Source organism: Heterodontus francisci, chromosome 17 (genome assembly GCF_036365525.1).
Source record: "Heterodontus francisci isolate sHetFra1 chromosome 17, sHetFra1.hap1, whole genome shotgun sequence".
Lineage (NCBI taxonomy): Eukaryota > Metazoa > Chordata > Chondrichthyes > Heterodontiformes > Heterodontidae > Heterodontus > Heterodontus francisci.
In genome coordinates, this window is record NC_090387.1 from 63,221,897 (window position 1) to 63,244,036 (window position 22,140).

Here is a 22,140-nt window from a genome sequence, read left to right on the forward strand (position 1 = left end):
TAGGCGACATGTTTAGAGAGAGGATCTGGATCGGCGCAGGCTTGGAGGGCCGAAGGGCCTGTTCCTGTGCTGTAATTATCTTTGTTCTTTGTAAAAGATTAATACAGAAGATAAGGGCTCATGGAGTTGGGTGTAATATATTAGCATGGATAGAGGATTGGTTAATAGACAGGAAGCAAAGAGTAGGGATAAATGAGGCATTTTCAAGTTGGCAGGCTGTAACTAGTGGAGCTCCACAAAAATCGGTGCTGGGACCTCAGCTATTTACAATCTATGTTAATTATTCTCAATCTCTTTGTCTAAGTCTTGTATCTAAGTTTACTCTTGATAAAAGCTGTGAGGAGGACAGAGAGGCTGCAAAGAGATATAGATAGACTAAGTGAATGAGCAACAAGGTGGCAGATGGAGCATAATGTGGTAAAGTGTGAGGTCTTCAGTTCCGTGAGAAAGTGATGGGAGCAGACAGGAGAGAGGTCTTTTCAGTCCAGGAGCAAACAGCTTCCTGTCTTCAAAACCTCTGTGGCAAGTTCAAATTCAAAGAACTCCCAACAGCTAGTTAGTCATGTGACTAAACTGGTTTGACCATGTCTGTTTGTGTATTTGGGCAGGGACTGGTTCCCTTGTTCCAACACTGTCTGCTAGAATGCAAAAAAGGTCTTTCTGGTGAGGGGCCTGGTAATTCCTTGTAATAGGCCCTCTTTTCTTCCCAGCAACAATTTTAAGTTTTAATGTTCATGTGGTGAAATATGTGTCTCAACAGCATCCATTTGCTGTCAACATCCAGCTCTACACCTCTCTCGACCCCTCCGACTACTTCTCAAAGCAGAAATTTCCTCCAGCTAAATATTGGGAATTCCTAAGCCATTGTCTTTGGTGCTTGCCGCAAACTCTCTTCTCCCTGGCAACTTGTCTGAGGCTGAACCAGGCTACTTGCAACCTTATTGTTGCATTTGACCCTGAGGTGAACTTACAATCAAATATTTGTGGCATCACTACGACCATCTATTTCCACCTCCGTAATATTTTCTGACTCTGCACCTGCCTCAGCTCATCTGCTGCTGAAACCCTCATCCATGCCTTTGTTGCCTCCAGACTTGACTATTCCAATGCAGTCCTGGCCAACCTCCTACGTCCTACCCTCTAAACTTGAGGTCATCCAAAACTCTGCTGCTCATGTATGAACTCACACCAAGTCCTGTTCACCTATCACCCGTCTGCTTTCTGACCTACATTATCTCCCAGGTAAGCAGCACCTTGATTTCAAAATTCTCTTTCTTGTTTTCAAATCCTTCTGTGGTCTCGCTCCTCCCCATCTCTGTAAGCTTCTACAGACCTCCCAGATATCTGCGCTCCTTCAATTTTGGCCTCTTGACCATCCCTGATTTTAATTGTTCTCCCATTGGTGACTGCAACCTCAGCTGCCAAGGCCCTGAGCTCTACAGTTCCCCTTCCTAAACCCTCTTTTTAAGGGCCTCCTTAAACCTGCTTTGACCAAGCTTTGGTCATCTCCCTAATATTTCTTTGTGATTTGGTATCTGATGTTGTTTGATAAAGCTCCTGTGAAGTGCGTTGGGATATTTCACCAAGTTAAAGGTGCTATATAAATACAAGTTGTTGTCAAAAAGGAGTTAAATAATAGTTCAAGTGCTGGACAGTGGGACAAACTTCTGATACATAGTTGTGAAACTTCTGTATTTTCAACAGAGATGTAAAGAGTTGTGAATTCTCATGCATTAAGGCTGACCATTCATTTAATTTTGCAGGTTAGTAAGTTAAAGCGCCACATTCGCTCTCACACTGGAGAACGCCCGTTCCAATGTAGCCTGTGTAGCTATGCCAGCAGGGACACCTACAAGCTGAAAAGGCACATGAGGACCCACTCTGGTACAGTAATCCCATTTTATACCAAATAGTTTGCATTGCTGGCAGACATCAGTTGTGCCTTTTAGAGATAATTTAAAGCAGATGGTTGGATTAAGGTGCTGTTATGTTCTAATGTAATGTCAACATATTGTGTTGGGCTTTAATTATCGATTTTTTTTTTTTCTTTGTAACTTTGTTCACAGCGATAGTTACCATATTCTGGGATATACCAAATCCAGAGTGTTGGTGAACTGCGGAGGCCTAACAGTTAGCTCAAGCACAGGTTAGCCGTGACTCTTTGGCCAACATGTATGTGCAGAGTAGTGATGTTTATTAGCTTTAAAAGACCAGCAGCAGCCAAGGAAGCTCAGTAATAAACCACCAGCGAGGAAGACCAGTTTTAAGCCAAATTCTGGCAGATTTAAGCCTTAATGTGGCTGCACTATGGGAGCCGGTGACTGAAAAGCAATATAGAAGTGGCTCAAATGTATCTGGTTCTGAAAGCCAGGAGACCATATCTTATTGATAAACAATCGAGAAACATTAAATTAAAATAATAAATGAGAATTTTTTTCATCCTCATTCAGTGAAACAGTTGAATGAGGCAATGAGTGACATTGTTTAGAGCTGTCACAGTTGATGCAGATCCTGCCCTTGGCTGATACCCACATGCTCAAATTAGTGATCATAAGTGGGATTCCTAGCTGGCATTCTTTCTTCCGAGTACTCCTGCTGCTTCCCTCAATGATCTACCTGAAAGGATCGTACACCAGGGATTGAGGTAGCCATCAACAGGTCCAGGTTGGACGTGACCCGTGGTGGTGGTGGTTGTTCTGGCTGCTTACTCTCTTCTGTGGTCTTGTCCACGCCTGGGTAGCCCTGGAGTAGGAGCACAAGATGTCTGCCAGTGCTTAAGGCCTTCTGTGATCAGTTAGTACCATGGACTGGAATGCATCATGAATACCAACATCAGCATTATTTATGTTTATAAGCTTCTTTTTCAAGGTTTAGTTCATTATTAGTTTTGCCCCTCTATAAAGGGGGCACTTCCATTTGGTTTTTTTTGACACTGGGGCAGTCTAGTGTCATTGGTTTATTTACGAAAGGCATACCAGGGATTGAACATTTCGGATCTGCCTGGTTTTTATACCACCCTAGGTGATCTGTTTACCTAGGAAAAAATTTGTGGGAGCTTCATGCCTATTTTGTTAACAGAAACCGATCTTACATTTGCAGCACATTAACACCTGCACAAAGGTGTTGCTACATTGGATTTTAGAGTGCTGCTCTTGTTTGTTTTCATGGGGTGTAGTTATTTTTATTTCTGATTAATGTGGGTGTGCTTTTTTGTTAATATTGAAGCAAATTTTGGGTGGGGATGAATTCCTAATTGCTTTAAAATTATAGCCATTGTTGCTCTTGATTTTTAGGTTGTACTGTTCAAAAAGTACACTCAGTAGTTTAGTGATCAGGATGTTCTAAAATGTGAATTTATGAAATAGGTGAGAAGCCATATGAATGCTACATATGCCATGCTCGCTTCACTCAAAGTGGAACAATGAAGATGCACATTTTACAGAAACATACAGAGAATGTGGCAAAATTCCATTGTCCACACTGTGACACTGTTATTGCTAGAAAAAGTGATTTGGGTAAGTGTGTTAGACCTTAAAACTTAAATGTATATAAATTAGTGAATTACTGCTCCACAAATGTTAATATCAACTGACCAAGTCTGTGCCTTTTGCAGTTGTCTGTGTAATTTGTGGCGAATCTTAATATATTTGAGCCACAATTTGAGTATTGAAAATATCCATATCCAAGAAAACAGTAACCAGGGCCACAAAAATCCTCCACAGAGCTAATGTTTTGCCCCACCGAAGCAGTAATGAGTTTAATTCTTTTAGATTTTCAAAAATGAATCTAGTGCCTTTGAACCCAAGATATTTTTGGTAGAATCAAGTATGTGTAACACAAGCTTTTTAAAAAAGTTATGCTAAGAGACCAAAATAGGCATAAGTTAATGCCTTGATCGCAAAAATTAGTGAATTGTGACTGAAGCATGTGATTGTTCTTGTACAGTAAAAGCTTGGTTATGTGGCGCTTTACCAACCAGCAAGCTCTATAATCCAGAATTTCCATAATCTCCCTAAACAATTCTCAAATGTAGTAACCAGAATCCATCCGGCATCTCCAAAAGCTCTCCCGGGCTGAGTTTTCCTGAGTGCAATTAATTGTTCTTGGCATTAATTAGTGATTCTGTCGCTGTCATCTTAGTAGTGCTGCCGGTAGTTAATCTGTTAGTATCTGCCATTGTGTTGAGTGTGTCGCTGTGCTTGTATCGTCGCAGTTTATCTCAGCATCCACCCATTATGGCATCCAATAAACCATCGACAAGGAAAAGGGTTGTGTTGATAAACCAGAAAATAGACATTTGCAGACGTCTTGAAAAAGGTGAAAGTCGTAATGTGATGAATGAATATAGTGTTGGTTTGTCAATGATACATGACATCAAGGGTGTAAAAGAATAGTTGTTGAAATTATTTGACAGTTCCGAGATTAATAAAGCTGTTGAGTAATGCTGTCCTCTACATAAACCTAAATTAGAGCAGCTAGATAGTGTATTGTATGAATGGTTTACGTTGAAATACTCTGTGGGTGCCCCAGTATGGCCCAATGCTCATTGAAAAGGCAAAAGACTTTTATAAACAAATGGAATTGGCTGAACCATGTGCTTTCTTGTTTTAAACTATGTAATGGCATAAGAAGGCTAGATGTAACTGGTGAACAAAAATCAGCTGGCCAGAGGCTTAGTATAGATTCTGTCCCATCACTTTCTACATCTACACTTGAAGTCCAAGTTGATGTCCTTGAGGAACTGCAAGATGACTCTAAGGAACTGCCAAAGCCCCAAATGTCTTCTGAGTCTCCAAAGAAGCAAATTACTGTACATACAGTACTGTAAATAATTTTGATTGTGCGTAGTCTGTTATCTGGGTGTATGCCATGCACTGCCCATGCTGTAGTGACAGAAGTTTAGTGCTTTCGTGTAATTTATACATTAAGTTTTCTGTCCCTTGATTTCTATGCATCTTTACTGCCTCACGATTTCTGTATTGTACATCTTGTACTTTGTATGCAATCATTTCTCATAATTAAAACTATATTGTACTGCCTTGGTAAGTACTACTTTTGATTAACTGGAATTTTCAGTTATCCAGCACCTTTCAGGTCCGGCACATGCTGGATAACAAAGCTTTTACTGCCGTATGCTATTATAATGAAGCTTACAGATTAGTGTTTCTTAACTGCATGGAAACATCTATATTTTTAGCCAGCATTACTTTCTCTGGCCTCAATTTTGACTGACTATTTCTTGATCCATTTGATCAGTTCAGCCATGAACTTATTGAATGGCAGAGCAGGCTCGAAGGGCTGAGTGGCCTACTCCTGCTCCTAATTTGTATGCTCATATGTGTTTGTTGATGTGCATAGAAATTGAGTTTCAACTTTAATGTTTATTTTCATTGAGGAGAGAGCTGTTTAGGTGATAGAAGCACACTTTTTTTTCAATTTGTTCTACCTATTGTTAGCTTCAGTCAAGATTTTCTCAAATCAGCTGCTTGGAAGCTGCCTCTACATTATCCAGCAATATAGCATAGCCCACCTTCAAACTTAATTCTCCATTGCATTAGTGTAACACTTCCATTTCTTATATCAGTGATCTTTGATTAGTGTTTGATTGTGGCAGATTTGTACCATAAATACATGTACAGTAGATCCCAGGGTGCATGTATCTCTGGCACAAAACATCACTTGTGTCCCTTGTGGTCTATAAATAGAATGCATTAAGCTCAGGGCAGTCCAGAAGTTGAAAGAGTATCATTGTGTCGTTCAGTCCCCTGTTGTGTTAAATAGTGCTGTAAGGTATGAGTTAAATCTCTATAGCTTCTATTTCTTCGCAGGTGTTCATCTGAGAAAACAGCATTCCTATCTTGAGTCAGGCAAGAAGTGCCGTTATTGTGATGCAGTCTTCCATGAGCGATATGCCCTCATTCAGCACCAGAAGTCTCACAAGAACGAGAAACGTTTCAAATGTGAACTTTGTGATTACGCATGTAAACAGGTATTGTAGTCGAACAGACCTCATCATTAATTTTACGGTGGGTGGTAGAGGAGTATATTCAGTAAATTCTACATTTTTGGGGACTGCAATATTATATGGCTTTTGCTGAAAGTTTGGTAAATTCTAATCTGATAGGTTGTTATTGTGTCATTCTGATACATAAATGTATTTGCAAATCAGATTACAATATACTTCTAATAAATCAGTGCTTTATTACTTAAAGAATTACTATTTGAAGAATATACACCAACATTTTTACATACCTCTACAGTTAGAATGGAGTGATCACTAAATTTAAAAGTCAAATATGTAATGTGGAATACTTCTAATAGGCTCTGTCCTCTTTTTATTCTTGGGAATGTAATGAAAGTGTTTCTCGAATGCAAGGGATAGAATGCAGTTGTATGTAGGAGGCATATTCTTCAGAGCTGGAAAAATCTGGTTTTAAGTCCTATCTGACACAGCATGAAAAAGTTATTTTATTAGATTGAAGTGCTAACATTTTAGAATATAATGTATGTATGTTTAGATCACTAAGCAATAAATGCAAACTAGTATTGGAAAACATTAAAAATCAAGTCAAAGGTATATTTTGATCCTGCATTTCAGTTTTTTAAATTTGTCCTTACATTTATTGCTGTTTGCCATGGAAAATTGGAGGACAAGTAGCATGATTAGTTCTTTTCCTCCTTGTTTACTGTTCACATAGGATTAACACTCTTTGGGGGTTGTGGCCTTAAGACCTTTGCACAATGTGTAACTCATTAGATGACCATCTCCCATTTTGGTTAAAAATAGATACCTATCTTATTCTAGGCCGCCTCCTGAATTATTCTTCCATGCATTACAACATTTATTCTATAAATTTCCTACATTGCAACTGACTTGGCTTCAGAAAAGCACTTCATTGACTCTAAAGTGCTTTGGAACATCCTGAGGTAGTGTAAGACACTGTATAAGTGCGAGTCTTTTTATTGCTGGTAGGAATTTTGTCCCCCAAATCACTTTTTTTGCTGTTTAACTAGAACTAAATAGACAGTATTCAGAACAGTATCTTTGTGCCACTATGGAAAACTGAATTTTTTGCAAGATTTTCTTGCAAATCACCAACATCAACTTAGCTGCAGTTTACAGTGCTTTATGGGCTCAGTGAGCTTTGCTTCAGTTGTGAATCCTTACAGTGATTGACAAGTTTCGAGACGAGAGAAGATAGATTCTCTACATGTCGAAAGTTCAAAGCTTGCTTCAACCTCTGTAGAAAGGCTCAAAATAATAATTTGTTTGCTGGAAGTGTGTCCTGGTTGCAGTGATCCTTAACATGATGCCTTCAGGGACAGAGACCGTGGGTTCTTGTTCTGCATGGAAGAAGAGCTCCATCTACAGTATGGATTGAAAAATCGACTGCAAATGAGGCACAAGCCCAGGAGTGTTTGTGTTACACACGTGGGCTAAGCAATGCTCCGTATTGACTCTCAGCCAGAGAGAAGGCATCAGGCTTCTTTGGAGTTTACAAACCTACTACAAGGTTGCCATCCAGTCTGACTTTGCCCAGCTTTGGTAAAGTTTCATTAATTGTTGTTACCATCCTCAGCGCCATTTGAAGCCGTTACTTCTGGCATGACTTCTGTTTTCATTCAAATTGGTACTGAAACTAAATAGGAAGAAGCAGTGTTTACTGCTAAATTCAATGTATGACTGGATTTATTTTCTATTAAATAATAGATATAAAACTTTTTTATCCTCAGCGGGAGGAAACTTACTCTTAAAGGGTTTCCTTAAGCAGCAGCCTCTGGACCAGAGCATTCCTTTCTTTGCTTATATCTCCTTTGATAAATAGTGTTGAAATCGTCTGCAGGTTAAGAATTTGGTTGTTTGCTGGACATTTCAATCGACCATGTTTCTTTAGCTTTTCAGTTGCCTTCAACAGTTTGAACTTTTATTCAAGTTTAGGAGCATCTGTATTTAATATTTGTAGTTGCTTTCAGAATAGGTGAAATTTACAGAGTTGGCAGAACAATGGAGGAGGTCTTATTTATCATATAAGCAGAGATGCCAATAAAGTGATAACTGACAAAATAACAACCTGTGTTTATATAATCTTTACGATAAAGTATCTTGAGATGTTTCAGAATAAGGAATGGACATCTTGTTTGAAGAGATGGACTTTGAGAAAGTTGACAAGAAATGGAAAGGCAGAAGAGCTTGGTGATGGCATTCCAGAGAACTGGCTAAGGCAGCTGATGGCTCCTCTGCCAGTTGTGCAGGGGCGGATGTACAAAATTGAGGATCACAGGATGCTGAAGGAGGCATAGTTTGGAGGAGTTTACCAAAATAAGTTGGGGAAGGTCTGAAGGGATCTGAAGACATGCGTATTTTGAATTTGTGGATTGTGAAATCATATTGGATGGGGGAAGATGGATGTGGGGTCTAGTTCTGGATTGCATAGGTATGGATGACTTCTGGATATGTTGGGGTTTATGGCAGATGAACAATGGAGAAATCTAATAAAAGTGATGCGAGTGTCATGAGTTTCAAGGCTAAAGTGTTAATAAGTAGTTTTGGTGGTTAGAAAGTGGGGTTTTGAAGTATTGGAACAGGATGTCATGGTGTGTTTCAGCCTGTGAGTGGCTGGTAATAGGGATCAAATCGAATCATTCGTGAGGGAATGGAGTTTATGTAAAGGGCCAAAAATAATTGCTTCCATCACACTAATTTTCAGAACTCACTATGTCGCCTATCGTCTTCACTTAATGCTGTTTTTCCCCCTCTTTTCTCACTGAAGGAACGTCACATGGTGATGCACAAGCGAACTCATACTGGAGAAAAGCCTTATTCCTGCAGCCAGTGTGATAAGACTTTTCGGCAGAAACAACTATTGGACATGCACTTCAAGCGCTACCATGATCCTAATTTTATTCCTGCCACTTTTGTGTGCACAAAATGTGGCAAAGCATTCACTCGTAAGGTACCTGATATTTTGTACTCCGATGAAACTACTTAATAGTTGGCAACAACAATTTGTGTTTATATAGTGCCTTTAATGTTGAAAATGTCTTAAATATTCCAAAGCATTGGAAAAACAGATGACAAGCCAGTAAAAGAGATTTAGTAGGGATGGTCAAAGAAGTGTTTTTATTTAACAGTCCTAGAGGGTAAGGAGAAGGTAGAGAGGCAGAGCAGTTTGGGGAGGAACTTCCAGAGGTTTGGCACAACGCAGCTGAAGTCATGTATACAGATAATGCAGAGAAAGAAGCAATGTACAAGAGACATAGTTAGAGGAATGGAAAATTTAGAGGGAGGGTTGTAGTGCTTGAGGTTGCAGAGGGATTTAAAGACGGGGAAGAATATTAAATTGATCTATTAAAAAAACAAAGACTTTTTCAATATCCTAAAGTTCACTTGATGCAGGTACATATATGCAGCTGGGGGGAAGAAATTATTGGTTAGGAATGCAGAGTTTTAAAATTACTTTGCTCAGCACAGAAGGAAGCCATTCGGCCCATCGTGTCCATGTCGGCTCTCTGGAAGAGCAACTCACTTAGTCCCACCGCCCCGTCTTTTATCTGTAGCCCTGCAGATCTTTTCCCTTCATATAATTGTCAAATTCTCTTTTGAAAGCCACGATTGAATCCGTCTCCACCACAATACTCACAAAGCTTTCTGATCCAGACACTTGGCTGGAGCAGACTCTGGCCATATGGTCTACTTCTGCTCCTATTTCTGATGTTTACACCAAAAACTGAAAGAATGGGGCAGGCGAAGATGGTGGCAGTTTGCTACCAGTTCTGGTTTTGATTACATGAACAGCATCCTCACTTCCTTTTTACTCTGGTTTATAAAAGCATATGCTTGACAGGTGCATACGAATTACGAACAGGAATAGGTCATTCGGCCCTTCGAGCCTGCTCTGCCATTCAGTAAGTTCATGGCTGAACTAATCACTCCACATTTCCACCTAACCCCAATCACCTTCAACCCCCTTGCTTATCAAGAATCTATCTACCTCTGCCTTAAAAAAATTCAAAAAATCTGCTTCCACTGCCTTTTGAGGAAGAGAATTCCAAAGACTCAAGGCCCTCTGAGAGAAAAAAATTCTCCTCATCGTTGTCTTAAATGCGCAACCCCATATTTTTAAACAGTGACCCCCTAGTTCAAGATTCTCCCATAAGGGGAAACATCTTTTCTGCATCCACCCTGTCAAGACCTCTCAGGATCTTATATGTTTCAATCAAGTTGCCTCTTACTCTTCTAAAGTCTAGCAGATACAAGCCTAGCCTATCCAATCTTTCTTCATAAGACAGCCCGCCCATTCCAGATATTAGTCGAGTAAACCTTCTCTGTAATGCCTCCAACGCATTTACATCCTTCCTTAAATAAGACCAGTACTTTACACATGTGGTCTCACCAATGCCCTGTATAGCTGAAGCATAACCTCCCTACTTTTGTATTCGATTCCCCTCGCGATAAACTATAACCTTCTATTAGCTTTCCTAATTACATGTTGTACCTGCATACTAACCTTTTGCAATTCATGCACGAAAACACCCAGATCCCTCTGCATCTCAGAGCTCTGCAATCTCTCACCATTTAGATAATATGCTTTTTTATTCATCGTGCCAAAATGGACAAGTTCACACTGTCCCACATTATACTCTATTTGCCAGGTCTTTGCCCATTCGCAACCTATCTATATCCTTTTGTAGCCTTTTTATGTCCTCTTTACAACTTACTTTCCTACCTATCTTTGTATCATCAGCAAATTTAGCAACCTTCATCTTAGTCATTTATATAAATTGTAAAAAGTTGAGGCCCCAGCACAGATCCCTGTGGCACACCACTCGTTACATCTTGCAAACCAGAAAATGACCCATTTATGCCTACTCTCTGTTTCCTGTTAGCTAGCCAATCTGCTATCCATGCCAATATGTTGCCCCCCTACACCATGAGCTTTTATTTTCCAAAATAACCTTTGATGTGGCACCTTATCAAATGCCTTCTGGAAATCTTAAGTACAATATATCCACCGGTTCCCCTTTATCCACAGCACATATAACTCCCTCAAAGAACTCCAATAAATTGGTTAAACATGATTTCCCTTTCACAAAACCATGTTGACTCTGCCTGATTACTTTGAATTTTTCTAAATGCCCTGCTATAACATCTTTAATAATAGCTTCTGACATTTTCCCTAAGACAGATGTTAAGCTAACTGGCCTGTAATTTCCTGCTTTCTGTCTCCCTTTTTGAATAAAGGAGTTACATTCGCTATTTTCCAATCTAACGGAACCTTCCCCAAATCTAGGGAATTTTGGAAAATTAAAACTAATGCATCAACTATTTCACTAGCCACTTCTTTTAACACCCTAGGATGAAGTCCATCAGGACCCGGGGACTTGTCAGCCCACAGCTCCAAAAATTAGTTCAGTACCACTTCCCTGGTGATTGTAATTTTCTTGAGTTCCTCCCTCCCTTCGATTTCCTGACTTACAGCTAATACTGGGATGTTACTTGTATCCTCTTTAGTGAAGACCGATGCAAAATATCTGTTCAATTCATCTGCCATCTCCTTATTATCCATTATTAACTCTCCAGACTCACTTTCTATAGAACCAATGCTCACTTTGTTAACTTTTCTTTTTAAAATATCTGTAGAAACTCTTACTATCTGTCTTTATAGTTCTAGCTAGCTTTCTCTCGTATTCTAATTTTGCCTTCCTTATCAATCTTTTAGTCATTCTTTGCTGTTTTTTATATTCTGTCCAATCATCTGACCTGCCTCCCATCTATGTGCAATTATAGGCTTTTTCTTTAAGTTTGATACTATGTTTTAACTGTTTTAGTTAACCACGGATGGCGGGTCCCACCCTTGGAATTTTTCTTTCTCGTTGAAATCTATTTATTCTGTCTATTCTAAATATCCCCCAAATGTCTGTCACAGCATCTCTATTGACCTATCCCTTAACCTGATTTGCCAGTTCACTTTAGCGAGCTCTGCTTTCATGCCCTCATAATTGCCTTTATTTAAGTTTAAAATATTAGTCTTGGACCCACTGTTCTCTCCCTCAAGCTGAATGTAAAATTCAATCATATTATCATCGCTGCTACCTCGGGATGCCTTAACCATGAGGTCATTAATTAATCCTATCTCGTTGCACAATACCAGGCCTAGTATAGGCTGCTCTCTGGTTGGCTCCAGAACGTATTGTTCCAATAAATTATCCCAAATATTCAATGTATACTTCATCAAGGCTACCTCTGCCCATCTGATTTTTCCAGTCTATATGTAGGTTAAAATCCCCCATAATTATCATTGTACCTTTCTGACAAGCTGCCATTATTTCTTCCTTTATACCCCGTCCTACAATGTGGTTAATGTTAGATGGACTGTGCACCATTCCCAGAAATGACGTCTTGCCTTTTATGATTTTTCATCTCTACCCAAACTGCTTCTACATCCTGGTCTCCTGAACTTAGGTCATCCCTCTCTATTGCGCTAATACCATCATTAATTAACAGACCGACTCCTTCATCTTTTCCTAGCTTCCTGTCTTTCCTAAATACCATGTATCCTTCAATATTCAGGTCCCAATCTATGTCGTCCTGCAGCAATGTCTCTGTAATGGTTATCAGATTGTACTTATTTGTTTCTATTTGCGCTCAGTTCATCTGTTTTGTTTCGAATGCTATGTGCATTCAGACACACAGCCTTTAGTTTTGTCCTTTTTATTATTTTTGTAAACTCTAGCCTTATCTGTTGATTTACTTTTAGATTTGTATGCTCTGTCCCTTCCTATCACATTCTATCATTTCCCATATTAATACCTTTGTCTTTTACCTTGTCTCTACTCGATTTACCATATCTTCCAAAATTTGATCCCTTGCTCCCCCAATCTTCAGTTTAAAACCTTCTCTGCTTCCCTAGTTATGCGGCTCGCTAGAACACCGCCCCAGCACGGTTCAGGTGTGGACCATCACAATGGTATAGCCACCACTTTTCCAGCACTAGTGCCAGTGCCCCACGATCCGGAACCCAATTCTACCACACCAATCTTTGAGCCACGCATTAGTTTCTCTAATCTTATTTTCCTCTGCCAATTTGCATGTGGCTCAGGTAATAATCCAGATATTATTACCTTTGTGGTTCTGCTTAATTTGGCGCCCAGTTCCCCATACTGACTATGCAGTACCTCTTTCCTTGTCCTGCCTATGTCATTGGTACCTACATGGACCATGACGACTGGATCTTTCCCATCCCACTGTAAGTTTCTCTCCAATCCTGAGCAGATGTCCCGAACCCTGGCACTGAGCAGGCAGCACAGCCAACTGGACTCCTGCTCTTTGCTGCAAAGAACAGTGTCAATCCCCCTAACTATACTGTTCCCTACCAACACCACATTCCTTTTTTCTCCCTCTACTTGAATGGCTTCCTGCACCATGGTGCCACGGTCAGGTTGCTCATCCACCCTGCAGCCCCCACTCTCATCCAAACAAGCTGAAAGAACCTCAAACCTGTTGGACAATTGCAAAGGCTGAGGCTCCTGCACTCCTGCCCTCTGGGTCCCCTTACCTGCCTGAGCTGCAGCCACACTGTCCTGTCCCTGACCATTGACCCAATCAGAAGACCCTATCCTAAGGGGTGTGACCACCTCCTGGTACAAAATGTCCAGTGAACTTTCCCCCTCCCTAATGTGTCGCAGTGTCTGCAGCTCGGCCTCCAGTTCAATGACTCTGAGCCGAAACTCTTCGAGCCGCGAACGCTTACTGCAGATGTGTTTGCCCTGGATCACACTGCGTCCAGGAGCTCCCACATGCTGCAGTCGTGACACATCACCTGTCCTGCCATCCTTAATGTGTTTTAGTTAACTACTTAATTATTTTATTCAATTATTTATTTTATTTTCCTTTTTTAAGTATATTTTATTAAACTTACCATGAGTTCCTTTCGTTTCAAGATGGCTCCTGGGCTTTAAGCTCCCTTGCTGTGCAACTCTATCCATGGCCATCTGCTCCCTTTCTTAGTGCTTTCTCCCCCAATCTACCTTCTTAAACTGTTTAAATTCCCCTGGCTCTTTATTCAGTACATTTTAGCCCTAACTACAAGTTAACAGCTAGTTTAATGTTACCTGGGCCCACTGCCTTCCCCCAGCCATATCTGCTCTTTGTTTTCCTCATTGAGCACTCAATGAAATTGAATGAAATCTGGACGAAATTGCAAAGTACAGCTGGTGATACTCTGATCTTCTATCCTGTTGTCTACACCGTCCAGATTGTCCGCGGCCACGGCGTGCGGTAAGTCCATTTAGAGAGGAAGGAGCAGCGGAACCCTAGGGTAATAAGACTATTACAGAGGGGAAACCTTGAGAAAAAGGTGCCCCGAACACGTAAAAAGCCACAAACGGCTCCTCGGCCACAACTTCAAAGCGCCCGCGGGAGATGTGAGGCTCGTAGCGCATCTGCAGTGCAATGTCGGCAAATTCCTGCTGGTACTGGCGCCCGAGGCTGTCGCTCACCTCCCGGAGATGCGGATGAGCTTTCCCGGCGTCGATGGTGGGAACTGATGAAATGGTTTATTACCTGCTCCCCCTTTCCCCCCCGCCCCCTTCCTTCCCCTTCACAGCTCCACTCTCCCAGCTCACCCCCTCCCCTTCGCAACCCCTTCCCAGCTCCCCACTCACACCATCTTCCCCGTGCACCCTTCCCCCTTACAGCCCCCTTGCCAGCTCCCCCTCGCACCCCCTCCTCCCACCGGCATCCTCCTACCCCTGTGTAGGGGCCCTAACTACCCCACTGCCTTGTGGGCGTCTCGGGAGAGACCAAGGCTAAGGGAGTAAACCCTAACAGAAAATCCGGAGCGGAACCCCGTAGGCGGTCATGTGTCACCTTTGGCATGTTTCCGGCAGTTCCTGCAGCCATACTGGTGCCAAACGTCGTGCTCTGCACTCCTTTGGACCCCACCAGAAAGGCCGAGAGGGGGGTTTTGACGCTTGGGCAACTCTCAATCTCCATACATTTGCCCAGGCATGCACCATGGAGAGGTCACTCCATAGTCGCCTCACAGCAACCAAAACAACACGGAAGGCAGCAGTTACGGGTTATAAGTCCAGCTCAATTGGTGTAGAGTTTGGGCGCCACGGGTTGCCTTTGTCGGTGGGAGAGGTCATCGCACCTCACTGGACAGCTACCGCCCGCCTCAAACCGGGCAGCCCCCGGTCAATAAGGTTCTGTCCCGCCACAGTCCACCTGCTTCAATGGGTGCTTGGAGCTCAGGGTCATTGCCCGAAAAGTGGACTGTAACACCACACCAAACAGCACGAAAAAAGGAAAGAAGGTACCAGCCCTTCGTTTTGCAAGCTGGAACGTAGGAACTATGTGTCCTGGCCTGTCGGAAGACCTTACACAAATCAACGATTCTCAGAAGACCGCCATCATTAACAACGAACTCAGTAGACTCAATGTAGACATTGCAGCACTTCAGGAGACACGCCTCCCTGCGAGTGGATCTCGAAGAGAGCAAGACTACACCTTCTTCTGGCAGGGTAGGGATCCTGAAGAACCAAGACAGCATGGAGTGGGATTCGCCATCAGAAACCCCTTTCTCAGCATGATAGAGCTTCCCTCAAATGATCGGAACGCATACTGTCCATCCGACTGCTCGCCGCCTCTGGTCCAGTACACCTACTCAGTATCTATGCTCCAACACCCTGCTCCCCACCTGAAGCTAAAGACTCCATAATATCATTAGTAGCATCCCCAACACCGAACACCTGTTCCTGCTGGGGGACTTTAATGCCAGGGTTGGGGCCGACCATGACTCATGGCCCTCCTGCCTTGGGCGCTATGGTGTTGGAAGGATGAATGAGAATGGACAGAGACTGCTTGAGTTGTGTACCTATCATAACCTCTGCATCGCCAACTCATTCTTTCACACTAAATCCTGTCACTAGGTTTCATGGAGGCACCCAAGATCACGTCGTTGGCACCAGCTGGACCTCATCGTCACAAGGCGATCCTCCTTAAACAGTGTTCAAGTCACACGCAGCTTCCACAGTGCGGACTGCGACACCGACCACTCCCTGATGTGCAGCAAGGTTAGACTCAAACCAAAGAAGCTGCATCACTCCAAGCAGAAGGGCCACCCGCGTATCAACACGAGCAGAATTTCTTATCCACAGCTGTTACAAAAATTTCTAAATTCACTTGGAAGAGCCCTTCAAAACACTGCCACAGGGGATGCTGAGACCAAGTGGGCCCACATCAGAGATGCTATCTGTGACTCAGCAATGCCCACCAATGGCAAACGTGTGAAGAGAAATGCAGACTGATTTCAATCTCATTTTGAAGAGCTGGAACCTGTCATAGCTGCTAAGCGCATTGCACTGTTGAACTACAAGAAAGCCCCCAGCGAGTTAACATCCGTAGCACTGAAAGCAGCCAGAAGCACTGCACAAAGAACAACCAGGCGCTGCGCAAATGACTACTGGCAACACCTATGCAGTCATATTCAGCTGGCCTCAGACACCGGAAACATCAGAGGAATGTATGATGGCATGAAGAGAGTTTTGGGCCAACCATCAAGAAAATCGCCCCCCTCAAATCTAAATCAGGGGATACAATCACTGACCAACGCAAGCAAATGGACCGCTGGGTTGAGCACTACCTAGAACTGTACTCCAGGGAGAATGCTGTCACTGAGACTGCCCTCAATGCAGCCCAGTCTCTACCAGTCATGGATGAGCTGGACGTACAGCCAACAAACTCGGAACTCAGTGATGCCATTGATACTCTAGCCAGCGGAAAAGCCCCTGGGAAGGACGGCATTACCCCTGAAATAAATCAAGAGTACTAAGCCTGCCATACTCTCTCAGCACTCTACGAACTGCTTTGCCTGTGCTGGGACGAGGGAGCAGTACCTCAGGACATGCGCGATGCCAATATCATCACGCTCTATAAAAACAAAGGTGACCACGGTGACTGCAGCAACTACCGTGGAATCTCCCTACTCGGCATAGTGGGGAAAGTCGTTGCTCGAGTCGCTTTAAACAGGCTCCAGAAGCTGGCCGAGCGCGTCTACCCTGAGGCACAGTGTGGCTTTCGTGCAGAGATATCGACCATTGACATGCTGTTTTCCCTTCGTCAGATACAGGAGAAATGCCGTGAACAACAGATGCCCCTCTGCGTTGCTTTCATTGATCTCACCAAAGCCTTTGACCTCGTCAGCAGACGTGGTCTCTTCAGACTACTAGAAAAGATCGGATGTCCACCAAAGCTACTAAGTATCATCACCTCATTCCATGACCATATGCAAGGCACAATTCAGCATAGAGGCACCTCATCAGACCCCTTTCCTATCCTGAGTAGAGTGAAACAGGGCTGTGTTCTCGCACCCACACTCTTTGGGATTTTCTTCTCCCTGCTGCTCTCACATGCGTTCAAGTCTTCAGAAGAAGGAATTTTCCTCCACACAAGATCAGGGGGCAGGTTGTTCAACCTTGCCCGTCTAAGAGCGAAGACCAAAGTATGGAAAGTCCTCATCAGGGAACTCCTCTTTGCTGACGATGCTGCTTTAACATCTCACACTGAAGAGTGTCTGCAGAGTCTCATCGACAGGTTTGCGGCTGCCTGCAACGAATTTGGCCTCACCATCAGCCTCAAGAAAACGAACATCATGAGACAGGACGTCAGAAATGCTCCATCCATCAATATCGGCGACCACACTCTGGAAGTGGTTCAAGAGTTCACCTACCTAGGCTCAACTATCACCAGTAACCTGTCTTTCAATGCTGAAATCAACAAGCGCATGGGAAAGGCTTCCACTGCTATGTCCAGACTGGCCAAGAGAGTGTGGGAAAATGGCGCACTGACACGGAACACAAAAGTCCGAGTGTATCAAGCCTGTGTCCTCAGTACCTTGCTCTATGGCAGCGAGGCCTGGACAACGTATGTCAGCCAAGAGCGACGTCTCAATTCATTCCATCTTCGCTGCCTCTGGAGAATCCTTGGCATCAGGTGGCAGGACCGCATCTCCAACACAGAAGTCCTCGAGGCGGCCAGCATCCCCAGCTTAAACACACTACTGAGTCAGCGGCACTTGAGATGGCTTGGCCATGTGAGCCGCATGGAAGATGGCAGGACCCCAAAGACACATTGTACAGCGAGCTCGCCACTGGTATCAGACCCACCGGCCGTCCATGTCTCCGCTTTAAAGACGTCTGCAAACACGACATGAAGTCCTGTGACATTGATCACAAGTCGTGGGAGTCAGTTGCCAGTGATTGCCAGAGCTGGCGGGCAGCCATAAAGGCGGGGCTAAAGTGTGGCGAGTCGAAGAGACTTAGCAGTTGGCAGGAAAAAAGACAGAAGCGCAAGGGGAAGAGCCAACTGTGTGACAGCCCCGACAAACAATTTCTTCTGCAGCACCTGTGGAAGAGTCTGTCACTCTAATATTGGCCTTTATAGCCACTCCAGGTGCTGCTCCAGAAACCACTGACCACCTCCTGGCGCTTACCCATTGTCTCTCAAGACAAGGAGGCCAAAGAAGAGTTCCTTTACTATTTTAAACATGAGGATTAGAATGGACCTTAATCACTTAGCAGATACTCACTAAACATGTAGCTTCTTCCCTGCTCTCTCTCTTGATTGTGACGTCACTCTGTCACTTCGATTTTTTAAAATTTATTTCCCCCCCCCCCCCCCTCCACCTGCTCCACTCCCGCTCTGACTCTGGTCTCCGACTCTGGGTTTTTGGCGCATTTTGTGAAGTTACCACAGATCTACTAGTCAGGTTATTTATTTTGTTTTCTAATGTTGTGGAAGTCTTCACAAAAGGTTATCGAACTGAAAAATTATCTTTGTTTCTCTGTCCAAGGATGCCGCCTGGCCTGCTGAGTATTTCCAATATTTTATGCTTTTATTTCAGATTTCCAGCATTCACAGTATTTTGCATTTTATTGATCTTCTTTGTAAGCATTTTCTGCATAAACATACGTTTTTCTATGCTTTCTGCAGAATACAATGACGAAGCATGCTGAGAATTGCAGTGGGCCAGGAGGTGAAGAAGGAGATGCTGTAGAACGGAAGAAGAGCAAGGGGCGTGGGAGGAAGCGGAAAATGCAGTCCAAGAAAGGAGACTCCTCTGATAGTGGTAATATTGTACTCATTCTTAATTACTCTGCAGTAGTACCAGTTACCTGACTAGACAGTTTTGAAGGAAGTGAGCTTGGTCATTTGGTTAGAGATTTTTAAAAAACCCTTAAATTGAGTAACATCTTTCGTGCAAAGGCCCTTTCTATATTCAGTGCAGGCTATTGAACGGCATAAGTAGCTGCTGGAACAAAGGTTGCCTAGCTATTTTTGTTTGCTTCACAAGTGTATATCATGTATCCTCACTCCAGAAGGATGAGAGAACTAATTCCTAGCCTATGTTCGTGATTATAAGGTGCAATCAATTAAAGACCGATTCCAATGATGCAGTAAGCTGTTGAAGGAATTGTCTAGGTTTGCTTCTTTGAACCATTTTCTTCTCGGCCTCTTCTGACATAACTTTATTATCAGAGCCATTCCCTTGTTCTTCAAGAATATCAGTGGTTGCAGCAAGTCTTTCCATTTCAAGGCAGTTAAACTACACCTTCACTAAGCTTCATAGCTACTTATTGCCAAGGGCTTTGGATTTCAGCTGAGCTTCCTATTTTGAACCATGGTAGTGGTTGGAGAGTTTTCCAGATGTTGGGTAATAGATTGCAACACTCATTTGCAGGGTGTTGCAGTCGTACCTTAAATGTCTCTCACATGATGTCATGCTGTCAAACAGTGCTCTATTGACTGCAGAATTTGCAACAAATACATCTGAACTTGTTCTTTCTCCTTGATGAATAATTAATCTTTTTCTGCATTGTATATTCTCTATGCTTTTTTAAATTTTGGTCTCATCAACTTCAGACTTCACTTGCCCTCAGAGATCCTGGTTAAAAGCATTTTGCAAGGTTTTGAAATGTGTTGGTTACTGTAGAAGTTTGAATCTCTCAATGTTAACCCATCTTTGCTCTTTTAATCAAAGTTTGGGGTGAGATTAGTACCCCAGAATAGTTGAATGTTGATCCATGCTTAAATAATGTGGTTTAATTACTTTTTTTAATGTGAAAAATAGAAGACTAATTGGGGGATCACTTCTGCTGTTCTCCTCACAGAAAGTGGCAATGTCATACTGAATGTAATAACAGAAAGCATTGTGTAAGTGGAATTGAAGGAGACATTATTAAAGAACAAAATAAACTGTTGTAAGATGACTGATCCTTGTCTTATAACACACTGCTAAGTTGGATTTTTAGTAATGGTGGGTTAAGCTGTCTTGTTCTGATGCATGATCTTGTTGTCATTGGTGTACTTTCTACTTTTGTAGATGATGAGGATAATGCTGAACCTGAACTAGATGGTGATGAAGATGATGAGCCAGTTGTGAGCAAACCTGAGGAAGAGGAGGAGGAGGAGCCACCTATTGCAGAAGTCATCCCCATACCTACACCAGCCAAAAAGCGAAGGGGTAGACCACCGGGCAAAGCCAATCAATCAAATAAAAATACTGGTAGTGTAACATTTTATACAAGCAAAGGTCCAGTAATGTATTTTTGGTGCACCTTTGGCCCAACCCAAGCCAATTTTGTATCCAATTTGCTAGCTCACCCTAGATCCCATGTGTTCGAACCTTCTGGACCAGCCTACCAAGCGGGACCTTGTCAAAAGCCTTGCTAAAGTCCATGTAGACCACGTCCATCGCCGTGCCCTCGTCAATCCTCTTGGTCACCTCCTTGAAAAACTCAATCAAATTCGTGAGACTTGATTTCCCATGCACAAAGAGCCATGCTGACTATCCCTAATCAGACCATGCCTTTCCAGATGCATAGAAATCCTGTGTCTCAGAATCCCTTCCAATAACTTTCCCACCACTGATGTAAGGCTCACCAGCCTGTAGTTCCCTGGCTTATCCCTGCTGCCCTTCTTAAATAAGGGCACAACACTAGCTATCCTCCAGTCTTCCGATACCCGTGGCTAACGCTGATAAAAAAAAAAATCTCTGCCAGGGCCCCAGCAATCTCCTCCCTTGCTTCCCATAGCATCCTAGGATACACCTGGTCAGGCCCTGGGGATTTATCCACCTTAATGTGCTTCAAAACCTCCAACACCTCCTCCTTTGTAATGTTGATATGCTCCAGGATATTGGTGTTCCCTCCCTTGAACTCACTAGTTTCCATGACCTTCTCCACAGTAAATACGGATGAGAACTATTCATTTAAGACCTCGCCCATTTCCTGTGGCTCCACACATAGATTGCCACACTGATCCTTAAGAGGACCTACTCTCTCCCTAGCTACCCTTTTACTCTTAATATACTGATAGAATCTTTTAGGATTCTCCTTTATCTTATCTGCCAGGGAAATCTCATGGCCCCTTTTTGCCCTCCTAATTTCCTTCTTAAGTATAGTCCTACATCACCTATACTCCTTGAGGGACTCGCTCGATCCCAGCTGCCTATACCTGACATATGCCTCCTTCTTTGCCCTGACCAGACCCTCAATATCCCTCGTCAACCAAGGTTCCCTAAACTTGCCAGCCTTGCCCTTCCATCTAACAGGAACATGCCGGCCCTGAACTCTTCCTATCTCACTTTTAAAAGCCTCCCACTTGCCAGATGTCCCTTTACCTGTAAATAGCCTCTCCCATTCAACTTTTGAGAGTTCCTGTCTGATGCCATTGAAATTAGCCTTCCCCCAATTTAGGACTTCAACCTGAGGACCAGTCATATCCTTTTCCATAACTATCTTGAAGCTAATAGAGTTATGGTCACTGGATCCAAAGTGCTCCCCCACTGACACATCAACCACCTGCCCATCCTCATTTCCTAAGAGGAGGTCGAGTGTAGCCCCTTCTCTAGTAGGGCCATCCACATACTGCTTCAGAAAACTATCCTGGACACACTTAACAAATTCTTCCCCATCTGATACCTTAGCACTAAGGCAGTCCCAGTCAATATTAGGGAAGTTAAAATCACCTACTATTACAACCCTATAATTCCTACACCTATCTGTGATTTCCCTACATATATGCTCCTCCATTTCCCTCTGACTATTGGGGGGCCTATAGTATAATCCCATCAAAGT

General features: G+C 42.9%; 1 protein-coding gene across 4 annotated transcripts in view; it reads left to right on the forward strand.

Moving 5' to 3' along the window:
- ctcf (CCCTC-binding factor (zinc finger protein)) overlaps positions 1 to 22,140 on the forward strand; it is a 68,619-nt gene that overhangs the window by 42,622 nt on the left and 3,857 nt on the right. For 3 of the 4 annotated variants that reach the window (XM_068049519.1, XM_068049517.1, XM_068049516.1), the window contains 6 exons: positions 1,764 to 1,884; positions 3,366 to 3,515; positions 5,829 to 5,989; positions 8,772 to 8,954; positions 18,995 to 19,130; positions 20,385 to 20,567. In XM_068049519.1, coding sequence (XP_067905620.1) covers positions 1,764 to 1,884; positions 3,366 to 3,515; positions 5,829 to 5,989; positions 8,772 to 8,954; positions 18,995 to 19,130; positions 20,385 to 20,567 — 934 coding nt within the window. The remainder of the gene's footprint in view (positions 1 to 1,763; positions 1,885 to 3,365; positions 3,516 to 5,828; positions 5,990 to 8,771; positions 8,955 to 18,994; positions 19,131 to 20,384; positions 20,568 to 22,140) is intronic. The other variant, XM_068049520.1, reaches the window with a different exon arrangement.